At 44.6% G+C, this 24,115-nt stretch overlaps 1 protein-coding gene and 1 long non-coding RNA gene across 2 annotated transcripts in view; one reads left to right on the top strand and one right to left on the bottom strand.

The window, feature by feature from the left end:
* Nucleotides 1-1,094: 1,094 nt before the first annotated feature.
* LOC128349404 (uncharacterized) lies at nt 1,095-22,399 on the bottom strand. The gene is made up of 2 exons (XR_008318806.1): nt 22,058-22,399; nt 1,095-2,028 (listed from the first exon to the last, which is right to left on the bottom strand). It is a non-coding gene; the product is annotated as an uncharacterized LOC128349404 (long non-coding RNA).
* SLC33A1 (solute carrier family 33 member 1) overlaps nt 22,241-24,115 on the top strand; it is a 28,827-nt gene continuing 26,952 nt past the window's right edge. Inside the window, exon 1 of the mRNA XM_053305609.1 lies at nt 22,241-23,778. Coding sequence (XP_053161584.1) covers nt 23,007-23,778 — 772 coding nt within the window. The 5' untranslated portion in view covers nt 22,241-23,006. The remainder of the gene's footprint in view (nt 23,779-24,115) is intronic.

Below are 24,115 nucleotides of genomic sequence, written 5' to 3'. Positions count from 1 at the left end.
CAGAAGTGACCAAAAGATCACTTCCTGCTGCCATTTTGTATGGTATGGTACAGCATGGTACAGTTGGTTTATTGCCCATTTTTCACGCCTCCCTCCCCCTGCTTTGCCCTATTTTAGCTATTTGGGGGGCATTTCACAGTTTGGGGGCATTGCTGGGCACATGGAGGGCACAAGGAGCCTCCACGGAGCAGTAGTGTGCAGTAGGTTTTTCCCCCCTTCACCTTTTTTTGGGACTCCCCCCGCCCCTTTTTAATCAATCAAGGAACCTAACCCTCCTTTCCCCATAGGCATAATGCCTCGTTACATGTGGTTTTGTTACTCGCGGTTGTAGGCGAGGAATGAAACCCTCGCGAGTAACAAGGTTTGCCTGTATTGCTTCACTGCCTGGGCCCTGAAAGCCAAAGAATATACTCATATGCTGTTTCCTACCAACTTGGAAGGGGATGCCAACCCTCATGAAGCTTCTCTTCAAGCCTTAGATGATCATTTCAACCCTACTTTGAATGTGATTGCTGAATGTTACAAGTTCTGTTCTAGTTTCCAACTGCCTGGTGAATCTATTGATTCACAGCATTGCATGCCTTAAGTGCAACCTGTGATTTTGCCAACTTTACTGATGAAATTTTCATGAAATTTACACTGTCATGAAAACAAACTGCTCTAAACTGTGTGAAAAACTGCTACTGGAGTGGAAACTTATCTTGGTTAAAATTATAGAGCTGGCTAGGAGGGTGGAAAATGCTCTTCATTGTACTCTTTTTGGTACCCCAAAACCAACTTCCTGAAATCCAGACTGTTCAGTCTACGTCCTTCCAATCTCTATCTTCTCATATGGCACTGTCCCCAAAAGTGGAAGAGCTACCAATGTGAAGACTCTGCCCACAAAGCCAATCTTATTCACTGTTCTGCACAGAAGGTCTCTTGCAACAGCTGCAAAAAAGGGGACACTTTGCTAAGGTTAGCAAGTCTGCTGTCCACTCCATTACTGATTCACCATATGATAAGGATGAGGCAGATGAACCGCTTCCTGACAGCATTTTACGTGTTAAAATCACAACCCAACAGATCCAATGATACACTAAATGCAAAAAACACATAAGAAATGAAATATATTAACCTTGACTGTATTATAAATCATAGAATCATATAGAAATAGTAATAGTAATTGATCATACAAAGTAAAAATATGAACAACATCAGATACACTGAACAACATCCAAGCAAAAGAAAACTATATAGCCCATAATATGTGCCAAAACGACAGCAACCCAGTGATAAGCTGTTTCAAACCGCTTCATCAAGTGTCCATGTATATGTTCATATTGTCTCCCATGAACATCAACCATATCTTAATTTAACTGTGCTTCCAGAACCATGTTGGAAAAAACTTTTGAAGACATGGAATAAATCCTCTTCACAAGGAACTTCAAAATCTTCTCTTTTGATTCAACACATCCAGATTCGTTGGCAACCTTACTCTTAAGAAGTATCTGGGATAGGTTCTCGATATGGTGTGCTGATGGAGGTGAGGCTGGCTCTGTGGCAGGTTTGGGTTCCACAAGTGCCGCCTCAGGGGCCTCTGACCCTGAATGGGCTTCCTCAAGGGTTTCCTGTCCCAGGGCTTCCTCAGCTCAGTGGCCTCCCTACTCTCCGTTATGTTAGTCGGATCCAGGATGGGGACCGCTGACACCAGTTCCACCTTCTCAATCTCTGATTCTGAGTCGCTACAGAAGGAGATAGGGTGGCAACAGGCGAGGCCATGACATTGTATCCCCTGTAGTGTTTAGTTCTGGTCTGGGGCTCATATCCAAGTTGAATGCCCTTCCAATGAAGTCTTTTTAGAGGACATATCTTCTTGCATTTTCTAAGAAAGGGACTCACCCCTTGTGGAATATTTCTTCTTTTCCTTGGATAGGGAGGTCTGTTGAATTACTGTCATATATGCAGAAATATATTGCATTTCATGTGAAGGACAGCTGTGCCACATAGTGATATAAGCCGCTTGTCAAAGTTTTCCCATGCTATAAACTATAAAGAGAATGAAAATAGAGAGATTAGCAAAAGAAAAATGAAAAGAGAACAATGAAACTGACAACTGCTTTATACTCAAGTTAAAAGAAAAAGATATATTGTGTATGTTATTTGAGCAGAAGAGCCTTAGAAGCAATGAAATTGAACACCCAGTCAAAACAAATGCAGAAAGATAAATTAGATGCTGTTATCCAGGATAATTGAAACAATTGCCTACTTAAAAAAAAATAAAGCTGTTTATGACTTTAGTACGCTACAATCAATCTTCATTTCATTTGCAAGAGACTATGCAAGACTTCATTCACTTTCTGAGGGCTACTTCATACGTTTCTTTTTTACAAAATAGGTATCCCTAGAGAGGTAATGGCCACGTTACAACATTTCCTTTCTCAGGCTCTGTTCCCAGGGTTCTTTCTCACTTCAAAATGACCCAAGCCACCTTTTTATGTTATTTTGGTGGTAGGACATGCATTGCAGTTCCAGGGCTGTGCAGGTGAGGGAGCAATGTGTTCCCATTCAAAAATCTAGAAGCTGGGTTGGGGAAGAGCCAAAATGGAGTACTGCCTCTTTCCCATCCCCTTCCAAAATACAGCCTGTTCCTAAATTTCATGTGAATCCAATCTCCTTCCTAAAACAACATAAAGGTAAAGTGTGCCATCAAGTCGATTTCAACTCCTGGCGCCCACAGAGCCCTGTGGTCTTTCTTTGGTAGAATACAGGAGGGGTTTACCATTGCCATCTCCTACACAGTATGAGATGATGCCTTTCAGCATCTTCCTATATCTCTGTTGCCCAATATAGGTGTTTCCCATAGTCTGGGAAACATGTCAGTGGGGATTTGAACCAACAACCTTCTGCTTGCTTGTTACTTGAGTATTTCCCCTCTGCGCCACTTAACAACGTAATTCTTGTTTAAGAGGTACTCATTTATTTTACTGTCCTAAGATCTTATATATCCCAGAATTGTCTGTCATTTATCATGCACTTATAGTACTTCTTAAGTGCTGTACAAAGAGATGCAAGTCCCCTCCATATGCAACTGACCCAAACCAGGAGGGCAGATTTGGTAAACATTATCATGTCCTTGGAAAGTACTGCTCATCATATCCAACAAATGTTCACCACGTGGGGAGAATTTCCAATTTTTAAAAAGGATCTAAGTATTTATATATGTTAATATCCAGCAACAGACTCTTTAAAAAAGTGATTTAATTGTGCCATTAAAAAAAAAAAAAGAAGAACCGAGGCATTTGTGCACATCAGTTTTTGAAAAGTGTGGTGACAGTGTCATGACAAGTTTTGGGTTTTTTTTAATGGCTCCAAGCAACAAGTTTGGGAAACAATGCCTGTAAAGAGCTGTGAAAAATTCACATATGTGTGTAATTTAGCCTGAACTTTTACAGACCTGTTTCTCACCTCTCCTTTTTGGGCAAGGTGATAGAGTGTGTGGTGGCGTCTCAGCTGCAGAGAGTCTTGGATGATACGGATTATTCAGATCCCTTTCAATCTGGCTTCCATCCTGGATATGGGACTGAAACTGCCTTGGTTGCTCTAGTGAATAACCTATGACAAGGGAAGTGTGTCCCTCCCTGTTGGTTCTGCTGGACCTCTCAGTGGTGTTCAATACCATCAGCCTGTTGGAGATGAACTTCCAGTGCATCGACCTTTTGCACCAACTGTCCTAATGACCACGAGGGGCATTGGGAGTAGAGACAGTGAGTCAGGGTCTCCCTATCTGTCCCTACTCTATGACCCCTGAACTGACTCTGCAGCACTTCCTGTGCTGAGTCACAATCCTTCCTTTCCTCCTAGAGAGCAGATGGAAACATCTCTCTCTCTCCTTACCTATCCACTATATAGTCCTTTAGATTAGAGATAGGTCTTTCCTGTCTAAGTGTATTTAACCAATAAATATTTAGTGTTTAGTCATACAAGGATCTCCCTGTGTTTTCTCTAAACAGCTGCAATATCCAAACCATCCTCTTCTACCTACTCTGTAATTGGAGTGTGTGCTCATTCCTTAGTGCTCTGCTGTTTTACCTATTGTGGGTAAAAGTCAACAACCTCTAACACAGCCATGGTATCCTTCTGGGTTTACTCTAGAGCAGGCATCCCCAAACTGCGGCCCTCCAGATGTTGCTGAACTACAACTCCCAGCATCCCTAGACACAATTTTTTGTGGCTGGGTATGCTGGAAGTTGTAGTTCAGCAACATCTGGAGGGCTGCAGTTTGGGGATGCCTGCTTTAGAGTATGGGGATTAGAGATACTGCTTTGGAGTGGCTTTGGGGGGAGGATCCAGAAGGTGGTGCTGGGGGACTACTGCTTGGCTCCTTTACCAATGGTTTGTGGGGTCCTGCAGTGTTCGGTTTTGTCCCCCATGCTGTTCAACATCTACATGAAACCACTGGGTGAGGTCATCTAGGGACTTGGACTGTGTTGTCAGCAATATGCAGGTGACACTCAGCTCTAGCTCTCCTTATCAACTGATCCTAGGGAGGCAGTAGATGACCTGAATTGGGGCTTGGAGGTTGTGATGGGCTCGATGTGGGCTAGTAAGCTGAGATTGAATCCAAATGGAGGTGCCAATCGGGATGAAGGGATTTGACTGGCTCTGGATGGGGTTGTACTCCCCTTGAAAGAGCAAGTGTGCAGCTTGGGAGTACTGCTCTTCTTTTGGATGTTCTGGTGGAGGTCGTGGCCAGGGGTTAGGGATGTGCAAACTGGTTCAAATTTGAACTGGTTTGGTTCAATGGTTCGAATTCAAAATTAATCAGGCACTGGGTTCGACCTGCTGGTTTGAATTCGAACCGAACTGAGCCTCGTTCATTTTGAACCAGTTCAAGCTTGTTCAAGCTTCCAAAACTGGGTTGGGTGGTAGGCACCCATGGATGCCAACTACCACTAATACTCCAAAACAATCGGACACTCCTACGATTTTTAATGAATTTTTGAAATTTGTATTATTATTGCCCATTATTCCCTATGTGTAGTACCTAGGGGCACTGAATGGCAAAGCAATTGGAGACTCTTGCAATTATTTGTGGATTTTTGAAATTTTTTTCATATTTTATTCCTCCCAAAGGGAATAATGGGGATTCCAGCAAATGTATCACTTCATGTCAGGGGGAAAGGGGTAGAGCAGAGTGTGGTGGGTGGTAGTGCCCAATGGGGGCAAGGAAGCTACCAGAATTATTTCAAAGGAACTGGGCAAAGGGCTGATTTTTTGTTATTTGTTGAAGTTTATGCCTCTTTAAGGTTTTCCCATAGGGAATAGTGGAGGTTTCAGCAAATGTATCACTTCACATCGGGGGGAAAGGGGTGGCCCAGAGCAGAGTGTGGTGAGTGGTAGTGCCCAATGGGGGCAAGGAAGCTACCAGAATTATTTCAAAGGAATTGGGCAAAGGGCTGATTTTTTGTGATTTGTAGAAGTTCACACGTCTTTAAGGTTTTTCTCCATAGGAAATAATGGAGGTCTCAGCAGCCCCATAACTGCACTTGGGGGGTGCTAGGGTGGCCCAGAGCAAGTGGTGGTGTAGTGCACAGAGGGTGCCAACCACCTCCATGGGTTGCTAACCCATGGGGTACTGGGTTTTGTTGTTTCTGAGGTGTTCTGACAGCATATGAGATTTTCAATGACAAACCATGAATCCACTCTCATTTGCTACCCGGGAATCTACAATTTATCCAGAGTTGCCTGATGGGATCATATTACACCCATTCTGAAAGAGCTACACTGGGTACCGATTTGTTTTCAGCTCCAATTTAAGGTGCTGTTTTTGACCTTTAAAGCCCTTAACAGTTTGGGCCCTGGATATCTGAAGGAGCACCTGCTCCCAAGGGTTTATGCTTCCATATGAGGTGAGAGAGGTTCAGCTATCGATCGCATGGGACAGGGCCTTCTCAGTCATTGCCTCCGGGCTTTGGAATGCTCTCCTGGCTGATATCCATCCTCCGCCTCCATCCCAGTTCGTAGAGAACAAGTAAAAACGTGGAGCTTCACCCAGGCTTTTTATACTGGAGTACAGTTTTTACTACTGCCGCTTTGTGTTTCGTGTGTTTCAGTTTTATATAGATTTTTAAACTTTTAAATAGAGATATATTATTTTTATATTTAATATTTGCCTGTTTAATTTGTATTTTAATTGTGCATTGTTTTAATTCTATTGTAAACCACTTTGGGATTATTTTAATGAAAAGTGATATAGAAATGGAACAATCAACCAATCAATAAAATTGGAAGCTAGGGTTTGTTTGTTTTTTAGGGATGTGCACGAAATACTTCGGCAACATCCCGGGGTGGGGGAGGGGTGCCTATAAAAGGAGGCGGCCAGGTCTTACCTGCCTCTCCCTCAATCCTCCATCGCCCCGTGCCACCCCATCGCGGCGCTCTTCTCAGCAAAACTACCCCGTCAAAGTGGCAGCCCGTGCCACCGACTCCTTTAAAGCACCACGCTGCAGTGATGGGATGCTCGTCCCAGCATTTCTCGTGTGGCATTGTCACACAAATGGCGTTGATGTGTGCGCTGAAGATGCTATTTGCGGGGCCGGCCTCACAAATGGCGTTGGCGCATGCATCGATGCCATTTGCATGCCAACGCCACATGAGTGATGCGGGGAGCAGCATGGCACTTTCAAGGAGCCGGTGGCATGGGCTGCCACTTTCACGGGGCAGTTGTGCTTAGAAGAGCACCGCGATGGGGTGGCCTGGGGCGATGGAGGATTGAGGGAGAGGCAGGTAAGACCTGCCTGCCTCCTTTTTTGAGACAGTAGCTTTCCTCATCAAAAAGTGAACATGACAACAATTCAGGGCAGCACTATATTCAATAAACATGATACAAAAAGAAAAAGGGATGGAAGGGAAATGGAAAATATTTCTTTAAGGTACCAGCTCTTATATTCACAATGACAAGGTGGAATAGCAACTATGGGAGACAGTTCTGTGAACATAGGAACTTCATAACCCTATCTAGCTCAGTACTGTCTACACCAAGGACACACAACTCAAATGCTGCGGTGGGCGAGAACCAACCATTACTTGGTATGTGGGGGCTAAGGTCAATTTTCAGCACATTAATTATTATATCAAAATTATTTAAAATATTAATAAAAGCAGTTGTTAGTTACTTGTCCATCCCCCCTCCTCCTTCAAGGGACCTACAGTTTTTAACCAAGGATACTGGCCAGAAAATAGGCCCTGTCCCTGCTGAGTCAGTGGGGCACCTGGAGTATATGGCAGCCCCAAAGAAATGCCAAGTCCTCTCCTCTCCCTAAATTGTGGTTGCTTTCAAGCTGAAATCCTAGGCATGTTTAATGTTAATGTTAAGCTTCACTGGGTACACTGTGGGACATATTTCCAAGTAAGCATACATAGGATGGCACTGTAAGGCAGTTTTCCTGCTGCCATGTTGCTGCAGGATATTCCTATAAAATGTCCCTGTGGGCCATGTCTGGCCTCTGGGCCTTATATTGTGCAGGTCTGGTCTACACTGACTGGCAGGAGCTCTCCAGATTTACTGGCAGGAGTCTCTCCCAGCCCTACCTGGAGATGCCAGGGAAAGAACCTAGAACCTCAGATGCTTTCCCACTGAGCTATGGTCCCATCCCCTAATACCTTAGAGCGTTCACATGTAGTCTCCCATTCAAATGCAAACCAAAGCAGACCTTGCTTAGTAAAGGGGACAGCTTGTGCTCACCTCCACATGACCAGCTTTCCTCCACAGGGATGAATGAATGTTGGTTCCACCAGGCTGAAAGATAGGCTCTGGCTACTTTCCCCTCTCTCCCTGACATTCAAACTAGGGTTGTGCATTTTGTTTTGTTTTTGGCCCGAATCTGAAACACCCCCATTTTGTGCTTTGTTCGAAATTTCAAAATCCAAATCCGAAACATTTTGGATTTAAAAAAACAGCCCCGGGGCAAAATTAGTGGGTAAACGTGGTAGTGCCCAATGGGTGGAAGCTACCACCCACATTTCAGAGGAATTGGGCAAAGGGCTGATTTTTGGTGAATTTTTGAAGTTTAAGATTTTTTCCATAGGGAATAATGGAGGTTTCAGCAAAAGTATAGCTTCACGTCGGGGGGGAAAGGGGTGGGCCCAGGCAGAGTAGGTTGGGTGCCCAGTGTGGGCAAGGAAGCTGCCAGAATTATTTCAAAGGAATTGGGCAGAGGGCTGATTTTTAAAGATTTAATGGAGTTTACGCATCTTTAAAGTTCTTAACCATAGGGAATGATGGAGGTTTCAGCAGCCCCATAACTCCACCTGGGAGGCACTGGGGTGGCCGGGAGAGAGTGGTAGTGTAGTGCACATAGGGTGCCAACCACCCCCATGGGTTGCTAACCCATGGGGTACTGGGTTCTGTTATTTTTGAGATGTTTTGAGTGTAGATTATCTGGTAGCATATGACAGTGGATTCATGGTTTGTCGTTGAAAATCTCATATACTACCAGAGAATCTGCACTCAAAAAATCACAGAAATAACAGAACCCAGTACCAGGGGCGTAGCAAGGTTGGAGTGGGCCCAGAGACAGGATTTTAAAATGCCAACCCCCGCTCCCCATTGAAGCTCAGCTCATGAAGTAAAGAAATCTTAAGTCTGAATAGTAGTAACAAAAAGCATAGTGATAGATAGATAGATAGATAGATAGATAGATAGATAGATAGATAGACAGATAGAACCTATGTGCCATAATAGAACATCATCCTAAATTACTTTTTAAAGGTTTTGTAAATTGTGGACGATGCAAGTCATTTAATGGTACTAGAGAAAGACATGCTGTTCTGGTAGCTCCAGGTCTTAACACTCACATCAATTTCGGAGGATGAATACAACTGAAGGAAGCCCGGGTGGGTGTGGGACCTGGGGGAGTCAGTCATATGACTTGCCTCTGGGGGACCCCCAAGGCAGTGGTCCCCCAAACAACTGTCTCCCCTTGCCCTATTATAGTTATGCCCCTGCCCAGTACCCCAGGGGTTAGCAACACTCAGAACTATACTCAGAACACCTCAGAAACAACAGAACCCAGCTCCCCATGGGTTAGTAACCTATGGGGGTGGTTGGCACCCTATATACACTACACCACCACTCACTCCCGGCCCAGGGCCCCCAGGTGGAGTTATGGGTCTGCTGAAACCTCCATTATTCCCTATGGGGAAAAACCTTAAAGATGTGTAAACTTCAACAATTCCTAAGAAATCAGCCCTTTGCCCTTTTCCTTTCGAATCTGGGTTGTGGCAGGCACCCCTTAGGGCACTACCACTCAACCCACTGTTTTGCCCCTTTGACCCCCTTTCTGCCCCAAATGTGCCCCAAAGACATGTAAACTTCAGAAATTATTTTAAAGTCAGCCCTTTTCCCAATTCCTTTGGAATCTGGGTGGCAGCAGGCACCCATTGGGGCACTACAACCAGACCCACTCTTCTGCCCCCAAAGCCCCCTTTCTGCCCCAAATAATATCAACATCACACATCATCAACAGCAGAGCTTTGCAAAGAACCAGGCAGATTTCCAAAGGTCATGCACATCCACATCCCACTGAGAAATGCAATTGATCTACACACAACAGTGTGAAACAACAACAATGCAGTGTGCACACTGCCCCACTGGCCAATGAGGGTAAATGCACACTGCCCCACTGGCGAATGAGAGTAAATTTTACCCTTAAATTTCCTTAAAAGGAATAAGGAGGCAATTGCCAGCGGATCAGCCCATGTTTTGGCTGGCCAATCTGCAGGCTGGAAGGGCCGGAAATTCAAACAGATGTCAAAACTCAAAATGGAGACTGAAGGAGAAAGACTTTTCACGATTGCAAAATGGAGTTCTGAAACAGCCAAAACAACAACACGTTTTGTATCCGGAACAGGAACGTTTTGTTTCAGCTACAAAATTTTCTGTTTTGAACATTGGATGTTTTGTTTCGGCTACAAAACAGCCAAAATGGCCTGTTTGGGGCACAAAACATTTTGTATCTGAAACGAAAGGCACACCCCTAATTCTTCAAACTAGACCAGATGAGAAATTCATCACGGCATTTCCATGTTTTTGATCATTAGGGACGGGGAGGAAAAAACTGCGATGGATGGGAAGTTTTCCAGATTCGTACTGTAGCACACGGAGGAGGGTTTAACACTTTCCCCACATCCAATTATTCGATTAAAATCACCCAACAGAACGGTGATTTGTCCTAGGAGGAAAAACATTTCGGCACCCATATGTTTTTCCTCCATGGATATATACAAGTTTTGGAGAGGAGAGCTGGTCTTGTGGTAGCAAGCATGACTTGTCCCCATAGCTAAGCGGGGTCCGACCTGGTTACATACGAATGGGAGACTAGAAGTGTGAGCACTGTCAGATATTCCCCTCAGGGGATCAAGAGCATCTGAGGTTCCAAGTTCCCTCCCTGGCATCTCCAAAATAGGGCTGAGAGAGACTCCTGCCTGCAACCTTGAAGAAGCCACTGCCAGTCTGTGTAGACATTACTGAGCTAGATGGACCTATGGTCTGACTCAGTATAAGGCAGCTGGCATTTGTAAGGTTGGGGACTTCATTAATTTAATATGTTATGAAGCTTTGTTTATAAGTATGGGTCATTCATAAGTCAGGGAGTGCCTACACAATAAATAAATAAATAAATAAATGCCCACTTGAACGTTGTCATACCCAGCAGTTTGTGTGTGTGGGGGTGGGGGTGGGTGGGGGGATATATGCTGACATGTCAAATAATGCTGTGTGCATGCTTGTAACAGCAATGTGCCTATAGCACTAGCTCCAGTGCTAGTTCCCATGCTTCCAAAGGTGCAAGTGCTCTTGCAAAAGAGCATGACTGTTTTTGGTGCTCTCCTCCCCCTCCAGAAGTGCTTTTTTAAAGTAGAAAAGAGATCAAGATCACATCTGTCGATGCTGATACGTAACTGTCCTACTTACACTTTTGTAGGACAGGGTCTCAACATTTGTATGATCTTATTTTAAGCAAAAGATATTTTTTTAAAAAATGCAGTTCTATATTCTACTCACTAGAGGTTGCTAGTTGCTCAATTTTTAAGAGATGAAAATACTTTTATAATCAAGTTCACATTATCTTTGAGATGTGAATGAATCAAAGTTACATTAAGAAAAACTAACTTTTTAATTCCATGTAAGCAGGGTGGCAATGTTAGTTTAAAACTTTTAATTGGCTAACAAGTCTTAATTGGACTGTAGTTCCTCTTGAAACCAATGTGTTACTTTTAATATACTAAACATAATAAAAATTGCAGGTGTCAAGCCCCATCTTAAAGATGAATTCCCCTTCTTTCTCACACAGGGCAAATGCCTTCTCTAAGATGTTGTCTACTAACATATCATCTAAAATCAAAGAGAAAGTATGTTTCTTGCTTCCTACTTTCTTTTTACACACATGTGGACTTAATAATTCAATTTTTATAACTGACGGACTCATATTGATGATTAATAAATAAAGTTTTCTTTATTCAGTTTACAGAGCTATCTTCAGGGAAAATTTGGACAGGGACCTGCAAAGCAATGACGCAAATATTTCCTCAGTTACTAAAACTTGTAGCGGATCCTTTCCTTTATGGTAGCATCTTCTGTACACAGAAACAGCACAAGTATTCTGGGAGCATCTAGCAAATGCAACAAGATTCACTGATTCACACACATACTCTAAATCTCACAAAAATGAAATGCATCAATTTCAGTTTGTGACTCCTGATGATGTGGACAAGTTGCTTGGAACGGTGAGGCCTACCACTTGTCCTCTTGATCCTTGTCCAACATGGCTTGTTCTATCTAGCAGGGAGGCTGTTGTAGGTGGCCTGGTAAAAATCATAAATGCTTCTCTGAAGGAGGGCAGGATGCCTCCTTGTCTTAAGAAGGCAATTATTAGACCTCTTCTAAAGAAGCCTGCATTAGATCCCTCAGAGTTGAGCAATTATAGGCCTGTTTCCAATCTCCCATGGCTGGGCAAGGTAATTGAGAGGGTGGTGGCCTCTCAGCTCCAGGCCGTCTTGGAGGAAACTGATTATCTAGACCCATTTCAAACTGGTTTTGGGGCGGGCTATGGGGTGGAGACTGCCTTGGTCGGCCTGAGGGATGATCTCCAATTGGCAATGGACAGAGGAAGTGTGACTCTGTTGGTCCTCTTGGATCTCTCGGCGGCTTTCGATACTATCGACCATAGTATCCTTCTGGAACGTCTGAGGGGGTTGGGGGTGGGAGGCACTGTTTTACAGTGGTTCCGCTCCTACCTTTCGGACAGGTTCCAGATGGTGTCGATTGGAGATTGTTGCTCTTCAAAATCTGAGCTTAAGTATGGTGTTCCTCAAGGCTCCATACTCTCTCCAATGCTTTTTAACATCTACATGAAACTGCTGGGAGAGATCATCAGGGGATTTGGAGCTGGGTATTACCAGTATGCTGATGACAGCCAGATCTACTTCTCCATGTCAACTTCTTCAGGAGTTGGCATATCCTCCCTAAATGCCTGCCTGGAAGCAGTAATGGGCTGGATGATGGAGAATAAACTGAAGCTGAATCCAGACAAGATGGAGGTACTTATTGTGCGGGGTTGGAACTCTAGAGACGTTTTTGATCTGCCTGTTCTAGACGGGGTCACGCTTCCCCAAAAGTAACAGGTTCGCAGTCTGGGAGTACTTCTGGATCAACATCTCTCCTTGGTTTCTCAGGTTGAGGCGGTGGCCAGGAGCGATTTCTATTAGCTCCGGCTGATACGCCAGCTGCGCCCGTTTCTCGAGACCAATGACCTCAAAACAGTGGTACATTTGTTGGTAACCTCCAGACTGGACTTCTGTAATGCGCTCTAAGTGGGGCTGCCTTTGTACATAGTCCGGAAACTTCAGTTGGTTCAGAATGCAGCAGCCAGGTTGGTCTCTGGGTCATCTCGGAGAGACCACATTACTCCTTTGTTGATTGAGTTACACTGGCTGCCAATAGGTTTCCGGGCAAAATACAAAGTGCTAGTCATAACTTATAAAGCCCTAAACGGCTTAGGCCCTGGGTATTTAAGAGAGCGTCTTCTTCGCTATGAGCCCCACCGGCTGCTGAGGTCACTTGAGGAGGTCCGTCTCCAGTTGCCACCAACTCGTTTGGTGGCTACACAGAGACGGGCCTTCTCGGCTGCTGCCCCGAGATTGTGGAATGCGCTCCCTGCTGAGATACGATCCTCCCCATCTCTGGCAATTTTCAGAAAACACCTGAAAACACATCTCTTCAACCAGGTTTTCTCAGCTTTTAAAAACTTGTTTTTAAATTGTTCTGATTATTTAATTGTTGTTTTATGATGTTTTTAATTGTTAATCATTGTTTTATGCTTATAATTTTTGTTTAATTATTAATTGATTTTAATGGTGTTTTAATGTAAACCGCCCTGAGCCTTTTGGAAAGGCGGTATAAAAGTTTTAATAATAAATAAATAAATAAATTAAATAAAATGTGCACATTATCATATGGCTTTCTTTACCACTACCACTTGAGAAATTACACCACTTCTACTCAGTTTATATTAGGATAGCTTTCTTTGTCAAATCCAGGCGCGTAACTATAATAGGGCAAGGGGAGACAGTTTTCTGGGGGCCCACTGCCTTGGCCCCCCCCAGAGGCAAGTCACATGACTGACTCCCCCAGCCACACACCCGCCCAGGCTTCCTTCAGTTGTATTCATCCTCCAAAACTGATGTGAGTGTTAAAACCTGGAGCTACCAGAGCAGCGGGGGGGGGGGGGGGGCATTTAAAAATCTTGTCTCTGGGCCCACTCGAACCTTGCTATGCCCCTGGTCAAATCATATCTTTTGGCTGGATCTTTGGTAAAATCAAGGACTAGATCCATTGTAGAGTCAATAGTAAATGCCTGATATTGTTCTTAATTTAAATTATTAGATAAGCCTATAATCAGAGTTGATAGCTGGGTTGGACATACACATTATTGCTATGTATAGTGGTTTTTATCCGGATCATGGAACAAGTGGGAACTTTTGGGCTTTCACCTTATCTGTTTTTAAGTTCTGTAGGCTAACAAGCAAAGATACAACCACAGGGTTTAAGCAAAACCTATTTGCACATATATGGGAGTTAATCATATTTAAAAAAATAAGAGAAGGGCTGTGGCGTAATAGGCTCTGAAGGACCCCATGTGTACCAATTGTGTTTGGCAGGTAGACCAACCCTCCTCTCTCAACTTAGTGCTCCAGCCCACCTCGGAGAGCTCGTCTACCCAGGGAGACCAGATCTCCAAGGCACCAAGCTCTCTGACACACCAGGTCTGGAGCAGAGGGTTGGTCTCCCAACTCAACCCAATTGGTAGACCAGCTCTCCCTGGAAATATGTGCCATTTTCCCAGCAAAATGGGCCTCAAATTCACCAGAATTGATCCAGGATGAATCTAGGTGATTAGTATAGGCAGCGGCCAAGCCAGCAGCTTTCGATGAATCAATGGGGGGGGGGGTCTGTGATTCAACTCAACCTCAAATTGAATAGCAGATATCGATTTGTGCACACCCCTATAGCAGAGGCTCCCCTCAAAATATTTATTTAAGATATTTATATCCTGCACCCCCAGCACACTGCTACTTGAGGTGACTTATAATAAATATAAAATTCATGATAAAAGAATAAAAGACAATAAAATACAATGAATCATCCTAAAACAAATAAAAGAGCAGGATAAGACAAGTAGAATATCAGCCAGGATTGAAACTAGATTAAAATCACAGTCCATCTTTAAAAAGCTTTAAAAGTACTTTTTAACAAAACAGAGGGACATAAGAACATAAGAACAGCCCTGCTGGATTAGGCCCAAGGCCCATCTAGTCCAGCATCCTGTTTCGCACACTGGCTCACCAGATGCCACTGGAAACCACAGAAAGGAGTTGAGGGCATGCCCTCTCTCCTGCTATTACTCCCCTGCAACTGGTACTCAGAGGCATCCTGCCTTTGAGGCTGGAGGTGGCCTGTAGCCCTCCGACTAGTAGCCGATGATACACCTCTCCTCCATGAAGTTATCCAAACCCTTCTTAAAGCCATCCAGGTTGTTGGCTGTCACCACATCTTGTGGCACAGAATTCCACACGCTGATTATGCATTGTGTTAAAAAAAGTACTTCTGTTTGTTGGTCCTAGATTTCCCGGCAATCAATTTCATGGGATGAACCCTGGTTCTAGTGTTATATGAGAGGGAGAAGAATTTCTCTCTATCCACTTTCTCCACACCATGCATTATTTTATAGACCTCTATCATGTCTCCACACAGTCCTTTTTCTAAACTAAAAAGCCTCAGGTGTTGTAGTCTTGCCTCATAAGGAAGATGCTCTAGGCCCCTGATCATCTTGGTTGCCCTCTCCTGCACCTTTTCCAGTTCTACCATGTCCTTTTTTAGATGTGGTGACCATAATTGTACGCAGTACTCCAGGTGTGGCCGCACCATAGTTTTGTATAAGGGCATTATAATATTAGCCATTTTATTTTCAATCCCCTTCCTAATGATCCCTAGCATGGAATTGGCCTTTTTCACAGCTGCCACACATTGAGTCAACACTTTTAACGAGCTGTCCACCATGACCCCAAGATCCCTCTCCTGGTCAGTCACCAACAGCTCAGATCCCATCAGCATATACTTGGAATTTTTCATCCCAATGTTCATCACCTTACACTTGCCAACACTGAACTGCATTTGCCACTTTGTCGCCCACTCCTCCAGTTTGGAGAGATCCTTTTGGAGCTCCTCACAATCTGTTGTGGATTTCACTACCCAAAAGAGATTGGTATCATCTGCAAATTTGGCCACCTCACTGCTTACCCCTGCTTCTAGATATGTTTGTTTGTTTGTTTGTTTGTTTATAAACCGCTCCATCCAGAGGCTCTGGGCGGTGTACAACAACTTTTTAAAAAACATAAAACTCACAATTAAAACAATGCTAAAAACAATATAAAAACAATTCAAAAATGATTAAAACTATTTAAAACCAATTAAAATACATTTTAAAACAACAACACTTTACAAGCCTTGGAAGGCCAGGCCAAATAAATAGGTTTTTAGGGCTCTCTTAAAGGCCGACAGCGAGCCTAAACTGCAGATATCTGCTGGGAGTACATTCCATAGACCAGGAGCAGCTGCAGAAAAGGCCCAGTTACGAGTCGCCACCAGAAGTACCGGTGGTAACTCGAGACGGACCTCTCCAGATGACCTCAACGAGCGATGGAGATCATACCAAAGAAGGCACTCTCTAAGGTAACCCGGACCAAAGCCGTTCAGAGCTTTAAAGTTAATAACCAGCACTTTGTATTTTGCCCGGAAACATATTGGCAGCCAGTGCAGCTTTTTTAAGACAGGCATAATATGGTCTCTCCGGGTTACCACAGAGACCAATCTGGCTACCGCATTTTGAACTAACTGAAGTTTCTGAACTACGTACAAAGGCAGCCCCACATAGAGCACATTGCAATAGTCAAGCTGGGAGGTTACCAGCTGATACACCACTGTTTTGAGATCATTCTTTTCAAGGAATAGATGCAGCTGTCAAATCAGCTGAAGCTGATAGAAAGCACTCCGGGCCATAGCCTCCACCTGAGATACCATGGTGAGGTCTGGATCCAAGAGCACTCCCAAGCTGCGTACCTGTTCCTTCTGGGGGAGTGTAATCCCATCCAGATCTAACTCATCCCTTAAATTCTGATCCCCCACAATGAGCACCTCCGTCTTGCTTGGATTCAGCTTCAATTTGTTATCCCTCATCCAGCCCATTACTGCCTGTAGGCAGGCATTTAGGGAGTGAATGCCATTTCCTGATGATGAAGATGAAGATGATAAGGAGAAATAGATTTGGGTGTCATCAGCATACTGACAACACCCTGCACCAAATCTCCTGATTTATTTTTATTTTTATTTTTACATTTCTATACCGCCTTTCATTAAAAGAAAACCCCAAGGCGGTTTGATGACCTCACCCAGTAGTTTCATGTAAATATTAAAAAGCATTGGTGACAAAATGGAGCCCTGAAGGACTCCATATAATAGCTCCTGTTTAAAAGAAGAACTGTCACCAAGCTCCACCATCTGGAATCTGCCTGAGAGATAGGTGCAAAGAAAGGGTGCAAAGCAAACCACTGCAAAGCTGTGCCTCCTATCTCCAATTCCCCCAGGCGATTCAGAAGGATACCATGGTCGATGTTATTGAATGCCGCCGAGAGATCCAAAAGAACCAACAGAGTCACACTCCCTCTGTCAATTCCCCGCTAAAGATCATCCATCAGGCCAACCAAGGCAGACTCAACCCCATAGCCTGCTCTAAAGCCAGTTTGAAATGGGTCTAGATAATCGGTTTCCTCCAAAACCGCCTGGAGCTGGTTAGCCACCACTCTCTCAATCACCTTACCCAACCATGGGAGATTGGCCTATGAATGTCCATCAATGTGGGATCTAGGGAAGGCTTCTTAAGAAGTGGTCTAATAATTGCCTCCTTCAAACAAGGAGGAATTCTACCCTCCCTCAGCAATGAGTTAATGATATTAACTAAGCCATCCCTAACAATCTCCCTGCTAGATAAAAGCAGTCAACTTGGGCAAGGATCCAGAGAACAAGTGGTAGGCCGCACTGCCCCAAGCAGCTTGTCCCCATCATCAGACATCACAGTTTGAAACTGATTCAATCTAATACTGCAAGAGGAATTGCTGGACACCACCTTAATAGACTCTGAAGAAACAGTGGAATCCAAGTTGGCCCGAATACAGGAGATTTTGTCCGCAAAGAACCCATTAAAAGCATCACAGCATTCATGAATAAATTAAAAAGCATCGGTCCCAGTACAGATTCCTGGGGGACCCCACTTCTTACTTCCCTCCATTGTGAAAATTCTCCATTTATATCTACCCTCTGTTTCCTGTCCTTCAACAAGTTAGCAATCCACACATGTACTTGTCCCCTTATCCCATGACCACTAAGTTTCCTCAGGAGTCTTTGATGAGGAACTTTGTCAAAAGCTTTTTGGAAGTCCAGGTAGACTATGTCAACTGGATCACCTTGATCCACACACTCGTCGACACTCTCAAAGAAGTCCAAAAGGTTGGTGAGGCAAGATTTACCTTTGCGGAAGCCATGATGGTTCACTCCCAGCAGGGCCTGTTCTTCTAGGTGCTTTACAATTTTATCCTTGAGGATGCTTTCCATCAATTTGCCTGGAACAGATGTTAAGCTAACCGGCCTGTAATTTCCCAGATTGCCCCTGGATTCCTTTTTGAAAATTGGTGTTACATTTGCTACTCTCCAGTCCTCTGGTACAGAGCCCGATTGCAGGGATAAGTTATATATTTTAGCAAGGAGGTTGGCAATTTCACATTTGAGTTCTTTGAGGACTCTTAGATGGAAGCCATCTGGTCCTGGTGATTTGTTAGTTTTCAGTTTTTCCAGACAGTTTAGAACATCATGTCTCGTCACTTCTAGCTGACTCAGTTCTTTAGCCTCCATCCCTAAAAAGCCTGGTTCAGAAACAGGTATATTTCGTTAAGGTCATCTGAGGAGATCCATCTCCAGTTGCCACCAGTTCGTCTGGTGGCAACGCAGAGGCGGGCCTTCTCTGTAGCTGCTCCTGGGCTATGGAATGCACTCCCCGCAGAAATTCATAATTTGAGATCATTGTTGTCCTTCAAGAGAGCCCTTAAAATGTACTTATTTGGCCTGGCCTTCTAGAGTTTTAAATGATTAATTGTTTTAAACTGTTGCCCTGATTTTCAGGGCTTTTAGCTGTTTTATTGGTTTTATTGTGTTTTAATAGTTTGATTTTAATTGTTAATTTGTTTTAATTGGTTTTATCATGTTGTGAACCGCCCTGAGCCATTTTGGAAGGGCGGTATATAAATCTAATAAATAAATAAATAAAGACTGCCAATCAAGGTAAGGGCGTAATTGGCCAACCAGATGAAGTTGGGCAAAAGCACTTCTGGCCACAGCCCCCACCTGCTGTTCTAATTATGGTCTTAATAGCTTGAATTAATTTGTTTAAAAGGCCTCCATTGTTCAAAGAACTCCATTAATTCACTCCACTCTTCCAGAACAAGCAGTAGGGATGGGCCCGGACCGGTCCAGAGGCCATTGAAAAAGCCTCCAGACCAGTCCGGACCTGGGCGGTCCGGTTCAGGTGGGGGGGTACCTTTAAGAGCGGCTGGAGGGTTTACTTACCCTCCCACCGCTTTCCCGCTCTGGCGCCGTAATCCTAAGAGTAATTGGGGTGGCAGGACACCTCCCTGCCGCCCCTTCCCCGAAGTTGCTTGAAAAAACTCCCAGCAGTCCTTTGCGCGTGCGTACACACGTCACAGAGACGTCACCAGAGCGGGAAAGAGGCAGGAGGGGTAAGTAAACCCTCCCGCTCCTCTTAAGGGTACCCCCCACCCCAGTTTGCAGTTCCGTGCACACCCCTAACAAGCAGCAAAAGCCATTGAAGCCAGGTAGGTAGAAGAGTACTCCAGCATCCCAGGAGACAGGCTTCCTTCCCGACCAGGAACTGGACTGAGACCATGTGTGAAGAGTGATCTCCCATGAAGATTTCAGCTGGCCTGGTATTGACTTCTCTCTCCCCAACCCAGTATTTCCTTCTACATGGTTTTGGACAAGAGAAAACTACCATGTAAAGCAGACTGGAAGGTCTGGTCCAATCCAAAAAGGCAGTATTTTCTAAGAGGAATCTGGCCCATATTCTGAATTAGTTTGAAAATGTCAGGCAAACTTCATTAAAATAAACAAACTAACAGCATTAATTACATAGGAAGCTGCCCTATACTGAGTCAGACCATTGGTCTATCTAATTCAGTATTGTCTTCACAGACTGGCAGCGGCTTCTCCAAGGTTGAAGGCAGGAATCTCTCTCAGCCCTATCTTGGAGAAGCCAGGGAGGGAACTTGGAAACCTTATGCTCTTCCCAGAGCGGCTCCATCCCCTAAGGGGAATATCTGACAGTGCTCACACTTCTAGTCTCCTTTCATATGCAGCCAGGGTGGACTCTGCTTAGCTAAGGGGACAAGTCATGCTTGCTACCACAAGACCAGCTTACCTCACCCCTACAAATATTTAGAGCCACCTAGTAGCACAGCAGGGAAATGACATGACTAGCAAGCAAGAGATTGCCGGTTCAAATCCCCACTGGTATGTTTCCCAGACTATGGGAAACATAGGTGTTTTCCCAGACTATAGGAAACACCTATATCAGGCAGAAGTGATATAGGAAGGTGCTGAAAGGCATCATCTCATACTGCGTGGGAGATGGCAGTGGTAAACCCACTGCCATATTGTGGAATGAGGGGAAAATGCCTTTTCTGAAAGCTGCTTTGTAATCACTTTGTTCTCATGGAATGGGAAAGTGTCTTTGCACTGGTCAAGAAATGGTTAATAGAGTCTGCAAGTTGCCTTGCCAAATTGCGAGCTGTAAAGCCATAAATTTGCTGACAAGCTAGAGGGGGAAGAGCCCCCCTTCTCCTTGTATCTCCTGAAAGCAAGAGCCAGAACACTTCAAGGCCATCTGAAGAAGACAGTTTCGCTTATCAATATGCAGTAGAAATGTTTCTTTGTACTAGGGAATGCTTGTCTAACTAGCAATGATTATAATATTTGTAATATGATGGACAATGATGTTAACCAATGAACTAATTGGTTCTTTGGGGCTGAATGTTGATGCCCAGCTATGTAGTTATGCCAAAGTATAAAAACTTGTGACCCAGGCAGCTGCGTGCGTCTCTCTGACTAGCTGTAATAAATGGTGATTATTGCTTCCTTTAATCATCCTTGTTTGTTTTGGTTTGTGGTAACTGGGCCTCCCAGGTAACAGTATCTTAGAGAGCGTCTTCTTTTACATGATCCCCACCACACGTTAAGGTCATCTGGGGAGGTCCGTCTCCAGTTACCACCAGTTCGTTTGGCGACTCAGAGGCGGGCCTTCTCTGTAGCTGCTCCTGGGCTGTGGAATGCACTCCCAGCAGAAATTCGTAATCTTAATTCTTCACTGACTTTCAAGAGAGCCCTTAAAACCCATCTGTTTGGCCTGGCCTTTCAGGGTTTTTAATTAGTTTTAATGTTAACCTGGTTTTCAGGGTTTTAATGGTTTAATTGTTTTTTAAGATGTTTTTAGATTGGTGTCTATATTTGTATTTCTGTTTTAATTGTTTTTAATGATTTCTGTTTTTTAATTGTAAACCGCCCTGAGCCAGCTCGGAAGGGTGGTATAAAAATCGAATGAATGAATGAATAAATAATAAATCCCTCCTGTATTCTACAAAAGACAACCACAGGGCTCTGTCGTCACCAGGAATCAACATCGACATCATGGCACCCTTTACCTTTACAAGTATTTATCATACAGCAAAATCTTCACTCCACTAATGATGTTTAGTGGATCTTCGCTCCACTAATGATGTTTTTGCTCCCTCAAACTAGTTGTTCTAGTCACCTGCCTGGAATTTCCAGGAAAACAGCAAAAAGGTTGTAGTCTTATGCACACTTACTTAGCAGTAAGAACAAAAAATATTTCTATACCAGTTTCCAACAAAAGTTTCCAAAGCGGTTTACATAGAGAAATAATAACAAACAAACAAGATGTCTCTCTGTGGCCAAAGAGATCACGATCTAAAAAGAACACCAGCAACAGTCACTGGAAGTACTGTGCTGGGGGTGAATAGGGCCAGTTAATCTCCCCCTGCTAAATAAAGAGAATCACCACGTTAAAAGATGCCTCTTTCCCCAGTTAGCAGTAAGCCCCACTGAATTCAAATCGATTTGTTTCTGAGTAAACTTGTAAAATATCAGACTGAAGGAAACTTGTAGGAACGAGAAACAAATCGGAGAAAGTCGTTTCAGTGAAAATTGGACTGGAGTATTGTGTGTAGTAGTTTTTCTTCTTTTGTCTTTCGGCTGCTGGATTTCTCTTGCTAGAGGACGGTTCGTGGGATACTGGCAATCTTTCGACACTCTGAGCAGCAGCTGCTGTTCTCGTAGCCTGAAGGAGAGTGTTGGAGATCTCGAAAGTTTGCTGCTTACTTTGGGATAGTTTAGTTGGTTTTAATAAAAGTATTAGCCTGCTATGCCTTTTGGATTTTTTTTCTCCTCCTAATGGAAGACTACGGCTTTTTCCAGGCACCGGCACCACGCAATGTCAGGAAACTGTGCTGATTTATAACAAGCGGCCGCTCTACCACAACATCTCCATGGTACTCTCTGTTTCCGTGTATTGGTTTTCTCACACGCTTCACGGGGAGTCGGAAGCGCTGCTAGAATTCCTTTGCCCAACAGAGCCGCTCTAGAGTCTAGCAGATCCTCCTTTTGGTTCCTCCCCCAGCCGGCTGCCTTTCTCCGACACGGCTGTTTCTTTGTGACGTAGGCTTCGTCTTGCCCAGTAGGATAGAACCACGGCTGCCTGGAGTTTGGGCCGCCTCGGCGGACCTTTTGAGCCAGCTCGTGTTTCCGGGCGGGAAGCTTTTACGGCTGTACCGAACCGGGCGAGGAGCAGAAAATAATTAAAAATCTGCGATTGATTTGGAGAACCAGCCGCCGGGCCGAGGGAAAGTGTGTGTCAGTGACACAGCGACGAGGAAGAAGCCGACTCGGCTTTCCAGCATGCTTTGTTTCGCGTCGAAGAACTGGTGGGGCGAACTTTCGGTTTGGCAAAAGTGACTAAGGAGTGGAGAGAGTTGGCACCTTGATTCTCCTTTCGCCTCTCTGCATTTTCTTTGAAGTTCCAGGGCTGAGGTCGCCTCGCTGACTTGGACTCAGCCATAGGGGCTAGTGATCAAAGAGCTGGCTGGGCTAGATCTAGGAGCTGAATTGACAAGCCTTCCCTTTCTCCAGGTGATCTGCCTTGGACAGAGCCAGACGCCTCCTGTGGCCTCTCTGTGTTGCCGGGGAACGCCTGCGCTGCTGTAAAGGAGCTGCTGCGGGGAACAGCTCTCTTCACCATCCCAGGACGGCAGCGGCAGACTTTGTGTGTGAAATGTCCCCAACTATCACCTGCAAGGACAGCAGCCGGCAGCGCCGGCCTGGCAGCTACCAGAACTCTCTGGATGCCATGAAGACTGACCCTCCACCCTTGGACCTCTATGAGGATGGCCATTCAGAGGTTGTTGGGGGCGATGATAGAGAGGCTCTGCTTCAAGTGCCACGTTCAAAATCTGCTGGGTCTCCCCAAGGTTATCGAGCAGAGCTGGGCAATATCTTGCTGCTCCTCTTCCTCTATGTGCTGCAGGGTATTCCTCTGGGGCTTGCAGGCAGCATCCCACTCATCTTGCAAAGCAAGAATGTGAGCTACACAGACCAGGCTTTTTTCAGCTTTGTGTTCTGGCCCTTCAGCCTCAAACTGCTTTGGGCCCCTATGGTGGATGCGGTGTATTTCAAGAGCTTTGGACGCCGCAAGTCTTGGCTTGTGCCCACTCAGTACACCTTAGGCCTTTTTATGATGTACCTGTCTGTGCAGGTGGACTCTTTGCTTGGGGAAGAGGAAGGCAAAAGCCCAGATGTGCTGGCCCTTACTGTGACTTTCTTCTTGTTTGAGTTCCTGGCAGCCACTCAGGATGTAGCTGTAGATGGCTGGGCATTGACTATGCTGTCCCGGGAGAATGTGGGATATGCTTCCACTTGTAACTCTGTGGGCCAAACAGCTGGCTACTTCCTAGGAAATGTCTTGTTCCTGGCTCTTGAATCGGCTTCCTTTTGTAACAAGTATTTACGCTTCCAGCCTCAGCCCAAGGGAATTGTCACACTTTCAGGTATCATTTTGTTGAAGTGGACATAATGTGTTTGGATATTGTTGGGAGTGCCTTATATCTGTTTTGCAAGTTTAAAGTTGAACATTAGACACTTGTATCAGGAATGATGGGAGATGTAGTCCAGCACAGTGTTCTTTCTAACAGGGATTTCCAGATGTTCACTACAACTCCCAGCATTTCTAGCTGCAATGGCTTTTCACTGGGGATTATGGGAGTTGTAGTCAACAACATCTGGGAATTCGTGTTAGAGGGAACACTGGTCCAGCAATGTCTGGGGGTACAAGTTTGAGAACACCTCACTTGTAAGATAGTGAAAAGTGGTGAGGGATTTATTCTA

Source organism: Hemicordylus capensis, chromosome 3, assembly GCF_027244095.1.
Source record: "Hemicordylus capensis ecotype Gifberg chromosome 3, rHemCap1.1.pri, whole genome shotgun sequence".
In the NCBI taxonomy this organism is placed as follows: Eukaryota; Metazoa; Chordata; class Lepidosauria; order Squamata; family Cordylidae; genus Hemicordylus; species Hemicordylus capensis.
The sequence above is the reverse complement of the archived record's forward strand: the minus strand, read 5'-3'. Positions and strand labels throughout refer to the sequence as shown.